Source organism: Tachypleus tridentatus, chromosome 13, assembly GCF_004210375.1.
Source record: "Tachypleus tridentatus isolate NWPU-2018 chromosome 13, ASM421037v1, whole genome shotgun sequence".
NCBI classification, from domain to species: domain Eukaryota; kingdom Metazoa; phylum Arthropoda; class Merostomata; order Xiphosura; family Limulidae; genus Tachypleus; species Tachypleus tridentatus.
Window position 1 is genome coordinate 160,233,733 of NC_134837.1, and position 10,861 is coordinate 160,244,593.

The 10,861-nt window shown below is 34.6% G+C and overlaps 1 protein-coding gene across 2 annotated transcripts in view; it reads right to left on the reverse strand.

Annotated features, from left to right (window-relative positions):
- The window catches only part of LOC143236899 (eukaryotic peptide chain release factor GTP-binding subunit ERF3A-like), a 45,634-nt gene extending 39,785 nt beyond the window's left edge, over positions 1-5,849 (reverse strand). For both annotated transcript variants that reach the window (XM_076475567.1, XM_076475568.1), the window contains exon 1: positions 5,525-5,849. In XM_076475567.1, coding sequence (XP_076331682.1) covers positions 5,525-5,729 — 205 coding nt within the window. In that variant the 5' untranslated portion in view covers positions 5,730-5,849. The remainder of the gene's footprint in view (positions 1-5,524) is intronic.
- Between the last annotated feature and the right edge of the window lie 5,012 nt (positions 5,850-10,861).

A 10,861-nucleotide genomic window follows, 5' to 3' on the forward strand; every position in this document is an offset into this window, starting at 1 on the left:
GTTCTTCAAATCCCTTTCAACAGTAACTCCTCGCGAAGAATTCAAGGTAGCATGGAGTGTAACCTCAAGAGGTATATCCCCAATTGCCTTTGAATTCAAGAGGAGTTCACTGTGTTGAAATGTGGATGTTTCAACCAATATGTGACCAGATCGAAGTTTCTTTACTGACTTTGGAGAGCCAGCAACTCCCTCTAGTCCCTTTTGAATAAAAAAAGGGGACATTTGCCCTAATTGTTTTTCCAAAAGTGAATGTAATATAAGAAAATGAGGTGCGTGTGTTACAGATGTTGAAGATTGCTGTTCTGAGTATTCAAGATGTGGTAGTTTACCCATTGACTGTTTTTTTACAATTTTATTTAAAATTTTTGGAGGATCCATAGGAAAAAGAAAAAATTTCGGTACCCACTGACCCCACCCACCATGGAGCCCTACAAGGGGATGCACTACAAAGTCATGCAAGGACAATGCAGCAACGCCAGGGTTTCGTGAGCACTATACCCAAACACCAGCATCAGGCATAATGTCCACAACACCCGTTGAGAACTTCCAACACTGGTACTTGGTTGACTCTAGCCCAAGTGGACCAGCCGATTGACCCAAGGGGGGCCACCCAAAGGCCGCCCGTCTACAGGAATTCGAGGCCAAAGTGGTGTGTAAGGGTTGGACCCCTCAACCACCAGGATCCTCTCCTCCCCTTCACGGGTCGCCACACACGGCAAACACGTGGGTGGATGTTTAGATCCCAGAGAAGGTAACCAGATAGAACAGAACCTTTCCTGGGAGGTCCCCTCACCACGTACAGGAATCCACACCGAGGGGTCCACTTTGAAAAAAGAAGTTAGGGGTAATTTGATTAAGGTGTTTAATATTGTGAAAGGAATTGATAGTGTTGATGAATCACTTTTTTCATGCTTAAGTGATAACAGTAGAATGAAGGACACAAATTTTGACAAGGTAGAAGTTAAATTTAATTTTCTAACAGGGTGATTGGCCCCTGGAATGGGTTGCCTTAGGATGTTGTGAAGGCAGTAAATTTAAATTATAGAAAGCTGGATAAGTAAATCAATGATAAGGGCTAACTTTAAGATATTTCATTCAAGCTTATTTATTTAATATTTTTAGGTTAGAGAATTGGACAGCCAGGATGGACTTATTATGGACAATAAGTCCCTTGTTGTCCCTAAACATTAAGTAATAAAGTATATACAATTGAACAGATCAAAAATTAGACATCACATGTTGATAAATATATAGATTTAAGTTTTTATTTTACTTTATGCAAATGTTTCTTTCATTGTGAAACTATTTTATCCTAAAAGAAAAACATTTTTATTATCTTTGTCTCAAATATAAAGCATGGAGTTATTACATATTTGAATAACAAAATGTGGGTATCGTGTAATATTTACATTAGCAATTCATCTGCCAAACAGGAAATATTCACAAGACTAAAGATAAATATTTTCTGCAAACTTTTTCACAAATGTGCAGTTGGCAAACTTTAGAAGCTGTCTCTCCTATAAAAACTGAAAACTTAAAAAACAATATAACAAAAAATACAGGAAATTTAATACCACATTAGAATAATGAAGTGACTAAAAAAGTTAAGATTGTTAGCATACATTCATTTGACTGTTTTGTATTTTACAGGTTGTAGGAGGCTTGGTGTACTAACTGATTAATGAATACCAACTAATCAATTAACAAACAGCACTAATCATCCAGCTCTAAAAAGTTCATTAGTTGATAGAAAATTGTGATTTCAAAGAAATTCACGACCAGACTATGACCTTTCCTTTTGTCATATTTCAACCAATTTTTAATGTTTTTTTTATCTTATTCACAAACAGTTTTTATTTTCAAAGGCTTCATACCTATTTTTTCTCAACTGCTTGTCTTTGACAAAAAATTAAAGCAATTGTCACATCTCGAAGGAAATCAGAATATGGTGCATACAGACATGTTATTTGTAATTCACATAGTATTCTGAATATGCTATGGGCTTGACCTCTATACTGTTACAGTATCAGGTCACCTAGTGACTGTTCTAAGGATAACATAGTGCATTTGAATTGTCTGACAATAATTCTGATTGTTTCAATCAGAAACCATTTATTTTAAACATTGGTAAAAAACAAAAAAATTCAACTGAAACAGACAGTTGATCAAGGAATGGATTCACAGACAACCTATAAATTTCCATGTTGAAGAAAACATTCTTAATTAGGTAATTTTTATAATTTTTTTATGAAATATTCCAATGAAACCTTATAATATGGGTGTGAATATCCATTTTTCTAAATTCTCAAAGTTTTCCACTTCTGCATAATAAGTCATTATTAACATGCACATCATAAGCAACAGATGTCAGATAATTTCTTGTTATTTTTATAACAATGCCGATTTTCAAAAATATCAAAATAAACAACTTATCTAACAGTTCTTTTACATTACACAACCACATTACCTTAAGACTTAACCTGTTTTAAACATCTTAGAATTAAAGGCTCTCACCACTGTTAACAGTTAATGGTCAGATGTCAGTATTATTAACAAGTCCTTATTAACTAAAGTTTACAAAGCTATAGTTTATCTCTACCATGCACATGAAAATAATACAATCACAAGTTGGCAAACATTTGACTTTTAGTGGTGTGAATACGTTCCTCAAAACATCAGATCATTACCACAACCCAACCTGACTAAGGAATAAAGTATTTTTTTCACCAACAGCTGCCAAATGAACATTTCAACACTTCTTGAGGTCATATGACTTACTCCATAAGAACATAAAACAATGGCAGATACAAGTTTGTTGTTACTCATATTGTGATTAGTTCATTTTTATTTTGTTGAAAATCGTAACATTTCACTTAGTTGTTCAAAGAAAGAATTCAGTTTAAATTATACCAATAAAATTACATTTTTACCTGTTACTATATCTTTATTCATTATGCAACTGCTAAGTAAATATTTGAATGAATCACTATTGCTACATCTTTAGACAATGGAAGCAAACAGATTTTTGTATTTACAAAACATCTTTATGGGTATTATGCATCCTTTAATGGGATAGTGACTGAATTACAGGTTACGTGTTGAAGCATATATGCTGATTTACTATATGTTTGTTGTAAGTAGAACTTTATGTTTTCACTTAGCAATATGCATGTTGGTTTTTATCCATGCAACATATACAAGAGCTTTTTGAAAATCGTAGTCCTGCAATCCAGTAATCAGATCAGGTGTGATCCTATACATTTCAAAATCACAAAAAGAGAAAAATCCTATTATTCTCCTGTGATTTTCAAATCTGAAGAACCAGGTTTTATCATTTTAACTATAATTTACTTCTATTTCTCCATTTAGGTAAGTATTTGTGGTTGTAATGCGCAAGTTTATAAAATTAAGTGCTAGGCATTTCCATAATGGCACAGATTTTAGGACTAGAACTGTTCATCTAAATTGTGCTTAAAGTTCAAGGCATAAAAACATGTTTATAGTATAAATGAGTGTTCCACAGTCATATTCATGGAAAAGACAGTCAGTCATGTTTCTTTCACCCAGTGTAATAAAACAAAAGTTACTCAAACCTTTTTAACTCTATGTCCTAATCTTGAAGATAATTCCAAAGTAAATAACTAAAACACGTTATATATATGCAAAAATGGCTCGTTTGGGTTGAGAAAATGTTTTACATAGAAGAGTGAACAACATTTCGACCTTCTATGTAAAATATTTTCTCAACCCAAATGAGCTGTTTTTGCACATATATTTCTCTACAAGTGGGTTTTCTCGACATCACTGATTAAAACACATTATTGCAATAATAATTTAATCAAAACTAAAATATGGAAAATAAGAAAGTGACAATGAAAAATACTGCATGTGTTAAAATACATACAATTTTAAAGAAGAATGCATTTTATTCAGCATTGGTAGAAATTGACTGATGTGCTCAAATTATTACTGTAACAGTGAATTATAACTACTTAGTAGTGATGTAATTCTTTTTTGTTTATATAGTGAAGATGGAATCTATAGAATATTGAAATATGTATCTATGTACTTTTCTGTTATAAATAAATAATGTTGTTCAAGTACTGTTATCCTTCCTTATCATGAAACTTCAAACAGTGATTGCTTATGTTCAAGATGAATTTTCTTTCTGTGAAAGTTTCTTCTAAGTCTTATTCTAGAAAATAATTACAGCAAGCAACCTCAGGCTTCAATAATTAGAACATTCTAACTCACATTATTAAATCTTTACTGGATTGAATTTCACAGTTTAATTTGCCATGAATGGTGCAGACTCATGATTGTAAGGGTAAATTTTAAACTGGTGTTTAGTTACTTTTTATTAAATGAATTGGATAAAATAATAATGACATACAGCTTGATTTTGACAACTGGATTAGTAGAGCTTTAGTTATTTTTCTTCTATTCATTTTGAAATTCTTTTCAGTGAAACTTTCTTGAAACTTCATGCAAATATATAATATATAAATAATCATTAAAAACAATAACAAACTGAAATTTGGGAAATATGGTGTTAAAAAGGTTTGAGGGATTCTCAGAATTGGATCAAAAACTTACATGAAATTAACATGGATATGAAAGGAACGGTTGGAAAGTATTGTTCAGATTTAATTTTATATTTCCAAAACTGATACTAAAGCCTTAAGGGAACTACTATGATCAGATTCATGGAAATGCTTTATAATTAACAATAACATGCAAATGGTCATTACAAACAAGGTATGTACCTGCAGATAAGTTTAAAGTCTACTATAATGTTTGTCATTTGAATTGTCTCTTAATAAACTTGAACTTGTAAGAAAACGTTTTCTGTAGTCTGTAACCCATAAAGTAATGCTATGTGAATAGCAAAAATCATTAATAGAAAGAAAAAATATATTTCCTTATTTTCATACATTATTAAACAGCAACAATACTAATAAAATGGATTATTTAATAACTCATTTCAAACAATAAATTACCTAAAAGTTTATGAATCTTATGTTCTACTAGCTGAGCTACCTAGGGTAGTTATGGATGTCATGTGTAAATAAAACCATGAAATTCTTACTTAATACAATGACATTTGGTAAATAATTACTCTTATTTGGCACCTAGTTACTTGCCAGATATTCCCATAACTAACTAAACACAAAGCCACGAAACTATAAGCTATCTGAATTGCATATCTAAATGATAAACAACTTCAGTCTAAATGACCAAAAATGCATACCCTAAAATTCAGATATAAAACCTTAAAGCGTGTGTTCTTTGATCACCGATTCAGAGTGATTGTTAATTTAGTAGTGTTAGTACTTTATATCAGGTTTAATAATAATTAAATAAATATTATCATGATAATAAAATAACGCAAAATTACATGGAGAAGTAAGCTCATATTATATGATATAAGAATAACTATTCACTAATCTGGTTGAAAAAAAAACAACCAAAACTGTCGATTTTTCGACATTCACTGCCAGCTATTATGATTATTATTCGTTACCCGGAGCCAGCTGGCCCTCGTCACCTTCTGCTAGTTGAGCTTTTGCCGCAGCAAGAATTGCGAAAGATGGCACAAATGGCGGAGCATCCACGTTCAGGCTTGATAGAGATGTCTCTAAACCATCATCACTGCCACCTCTATCATTTTCCATTGTTTCTTGCTCCCATGAATCTGGAGCTGTTTGTCTTTCCAGAGTATTCTCCATTACAAAATACTTTTCTGAATATAGATACTTCAATATGTAAACTTAATCCTACGCTAATAGCAGAACACACATTTACAACATACGAATCCGCGTGTCCAACTACTCGTTGACAAAGCGCATGACCAACAACATAGATAATGTGAAAAGTGCTCGATTTTTCAAAGTATGGAAAACAAAAATTTTATACATAATCCCCGTCAATATAAAATATAAAGATTTATGCTGATGAAAAAATAATAAAGCAAATGTTAGTTATAATAACTACATCTAATGGTATTACATATTTAGATCTTTTCAGCTTTGTTTTATGAGCGGTTAAATTTGGCGAAGAAATATAACAGTTATAAACATAATAAATGCAATATTTAGGATTTATTTGTATTAAAAAGAAGTTCATAAAAAAAAATAACGCGTTGAGAGGTATGATGCCCCACTCTCTGTACTTTGAGAGCCTTATCGCAGAGACCGAAACAGTGCTAAGACGTCCACTGGAATTTTGATTTATTTCTTTTACATTATTTCTTTCAGTTGCACAGCGGTATGTTTGCAGACTTACGCCACAAGAAACCGGGTTTCGATACACATGGTGGGCAGAGCACAGATAACCCCTTGTATAGTTTTATATTTAATCACAAACAATTAATAATCATTCAAGTGAAGAACAAATTAGTTACACAAAGAAGTACCGCCATTACCGGACTTAATTCAAAAATTACTGCTGGTGTTTTTTTTTTTTTTTTTTTTTACGAATTCTACATAAATAGCCTACAGAATATGGTGACTCATTAAAGGTATTTGTAGTATTATACTATTGGCAAAACACTTGACGGCATGGAAAGCACTGGAAATATATTTACCTGAGTTAAGGTTACCATAAAATACGGGCTCGACAGTAGTGAAGTACAAAGCGAATCGATTTGTGAGTATGGTGTCTGCACTTATAAGGCCCGGCATGGCCTAGCGCGTAAGGCGTGCGACTCGTAATCCGAGGGTCGCGGGTTCGCGCCCGAGTCGCGCTAAACATGCTCGCCCTCCCAGCCGTGGGGGTGTATAATGTGACGGTCAATCCCACTATTCGTTGGTAAAAGAGTAGCCGAAGAGTTGGCGGTGGGTGGTGATGACTAGCTGCCTTCCCTCTAGTCTTACACTGCTAAATTAGGGACGGCTAGCACAGAAAATCCATCAGTAAGATTGTTTGTTTTTGATTTTTGCGCAAAGCTGTACGAGGACTATCTGCGCTAGCTGTCTCTAATTTAGCAGTGTAAGACTAGAGGGAAGGCAGCTAGTCATCACCACCCACCGCCAACTCTTGGGCTACCCTTTTACCAACGAATAGTGGGATTGACCGTCACATTATAACGCTCCCACGGCTGGGATTACGAGTCGAGTGCCTTAACCACCTGGCCATGTTGGGCCACTACGTCACTGATTGAGGTATTTTATTTGTATTTATCGGGTAAAACCGAAAATTAGAAGCACTATATATAAGACTATTTTATTTAAGTAAAATTAAGTAAAAGTATTGTTGTTGTATTTTGAGACTGGGACAGTCACATTTTAAATACCCGGTATATATTCTGGACTTTCAAACGTTGGCTTTATTTCTTTAATACACACTTGCAATAATATACACAAGTGTCGTCCTAGTTTTAATAAATTAAGCCTATGCTTATAAAATTTTCTGGCACGTTATTGTTATTTTGTATACATTCCTCGATAAATTACATTTTCTGCCCTTCCGCTAATAGTTCGGATCACAACGCCTCATGAAGGCTTTTCTTTCCTCGTGCATAGCTATTCCACCCAATTAATTGAAGTTATTTAACGATTTAACGAAATATTTGTGTGTTCCTAAGTTTACCCGAGGCGCCAAGTAGTCGGGCCCGTCAGGCCACATCCACCTTTGTTTTCCCTGGAACTTTGAACCACTATGTAAATGGCTTATCCAAACTATAAGATTATCTGACCCTTGTGTCACAATACACTTACGACATTGCAATCTGGTGCACATCTTGCTATTCACAATCATTAGCCACGCTTTAACCTCAACCACTAACCAACAATACCGTAAAATAATGTAATAAATGGCGAATCGAACTTAACACTACCAAAACTCAAGCTATCATATTCCTCAGAAAATTCAACATATAATTAACAAAATTTAACAAGGTATTTGTGAAATTGAAAGAAACACCATTTGTTTTCAAAAACACTGTTAACTTTTTGTCATCATTTTTGTATAAAATTATCCCAGGCCCCACACTCCAAGTCTTCAAAATCGGACAAATAACTCACGCTGCAGAACTCTCGCCGTAAAACTGACTTTTATTAAGTACATTAAAGACTACGGGGCTTGGTATGGCCAGGTGGTTGGGGCACTTGACTCATAATATAAGGGTCGCGGGTTCGAATCCCCGTCACAATGTGATAGTCAATCTCACTACTCTTTGGTAAAAGAGTAGCCCAAGAGTTGGCGTTGGCTGATTATGACTAGTTGACTTCCCTCTAGTCTTTCTGTGATAAATTAGAATAACCCCAGATAGCCCTCGTGTAGCTTTGCACGAAATTAAAACAAACAAACAAACGGAGACTACGGAGCTGTGATAATGTGTAATATGGTCGAGAACTTCCAACATAAACTCCAGGCATTACAAAGGAGCACAATCTGCATAACTCTACTTCGACAATAACACCCCTCTAGATGTTGCATAAACGAAAAAGGCATTTACCCTCAATTAACTTCAGATTAACGAAACTTGCTATTAAATTTTGCTGCCACTCTGCCAACAGAAACACGCAAACATTACATTTCGCTACCTTAGCAGCCACTCTCTTCTCTTGGCAAAGATATACTTTCCTCTGTCAATAAAATCGCCAAAATTCAAAACTAATCCACTAAACATAAAGCATCTGTTAACCTCTATTTGGCTCATATAATCGCTTTTCAGCCTTCCTATTCTAGGTCAAGGAGTTTAGCATAATACGTTAACATCATGGTCACTAGTTAGGATTTAATGTGGCTCCCAACTAATGAAAATGGGGTTTGACCCAGGTTTTTTCTGGTGCTCTCTTTCCCTCATATCAAAATCCAATTGGGTATTGTATCGCCAGATCTCCACCCTCTGTAAAAGTTTTCCGTTTGTTACTATAGTAACATTCATTTCTTCCTTCGTTGCCTTTACCAACACGTTAAGTGTTTTCTTTATTCAGATCGCGTTGCTTAATTAACCTCACTAGGTTCGGGGCGATGGAGGGTTGTTGAGTCATCGAGTAACACTGGAATTTAATTTAAAGATTGTACTTTAAATTATATCACAAAATTTATCTCAATACCTTCAAACTGAAATTGGAACTCTGAACCAGTAGTACAATGTCATTCACCAGTATGTAGTTCCAACCTCCTTAACATTTTTCACTAGCACTCAGGTATTTAAACAAACTGTGGAAAGTGAATTTCTATTGAATTTCACACAGTTTACGGATTAACTTCCAGAAAAACCCAAATAAAACTTCACTGAATGAAAATTGTTGTTAATTCCAATTAAACATCTGAGCAAATTCTTTGACGGGGCTTTTTTATTGAGTACTTCCACTTTAGAGTAGTTTAATTTGCTTGCTTGGTATCAATTTTGCGCAAAGCTACTCGAGGGCTATCTGTGCTAGCCGTCCCTAATTTAGTTGTGAAATACCAGAGGGAAGGTTACTAGTCATTACCATCAATCACTAACTTTTGGGCTACTCTTTTATCAACAAATAGTGGGATTGATTGTACATAATAACGCCCCCACGGTTGAAGAAATGAGAATGTATAGTGAGATAGAGATTCGAATCCATTATCCTCAGATTGATTGCGAGTCAATCACCTGGTCATGCCGGTACTCTTTAGAGTGGAAAGGCCGTTCCCGCGAAAGAGTGCAAATAAGCAAAAAACGTAACGCCTCTTTTACGCAAGTTTAATATGCCATTACACAGTTACACCGAGTTCAAGCTTTTCACATACCATACCTGTACGACGTACGGTTCATAAGATACAGGAATATTTGTAGTACGGCATGTTTAGTTGTACAATGAGCACTTTGTTATTTCCCGTTTTAATTAAATAACATGCAGCTATTTGTATGACTTACGCACGTGTATGTTGAACATACAAGTATTTCAGAATTATGAATTTTGATAACTGGCGTTCATAGACTGGGTGGGTGTCTTTCCTTTGATCGGTAATTCAAAGTTAGGAACTAGAGCGGATAGCTTTAGCAACTTTGCCATAAATACAAAATACAGTTATTCTTAAATATTTATATAACTTGTAAAAAACGTATACATTTCTTGAACAAACGAAACTGGGGCTTGAGAATGTTAATGTTTGTTTTTAATGGTAAGTGTTCAGTGCATTGGTCTTTCCCGAAGTAAATCATTATAGAAAGATTGGAAGTCCAAGTTATTATTTCTAACTTAATTTTATTATTATGTGTCGAAATTACTGTAATAACTGTGGTTTGGTTTGTTTTGAATCTCGCATGAAGTTATACGAGGGTTCTCTGTGTTAGCCGTCCCTAATTTTGCAGTGTAATACTAGAGGGAAGGCAGCTAGTCATCACCACCCGCCCACAGCTCTTGAACTACTCTTTTACCAAAATAGTGGGATTGACCGTCACATTATAACGCCCCCACGGCTGAAAGGGCGAGCATGTTTGGTGTGAAGGAGGTTCGAACCCGCGACCCTCAGATTACGAATCGATAGTCTTAACCACCTGGCCATGCGAGGCCCAATAACTATAGATGTACCAGTATGAACTCAAAACATTTTCACGTTGAATGTTTAGTGTTTAACTTAAGCCTTTTCCTTTTTAATTTCTTGACTGGTTTCTTTATAGCTCTTTCGTATGGTGGCGTAATAGTAACATCACTTTTATAAATGATCAGAGTGCTAGTTGTTTTTGGGGACAAATAATGATTTACCTGTTTAATATTTGCGGTAATATGGTACATGCTGCTTAATGAATAAATCATGTGATTTATCTTCACTCTTCAGTGGACGTCTGGACTAATACCTATATACAAAATAATCACTGGCTTCAGAATTACTCCGGGTTAAGATGGTATATTTTATATTTCTTGACAGCAATGTAATG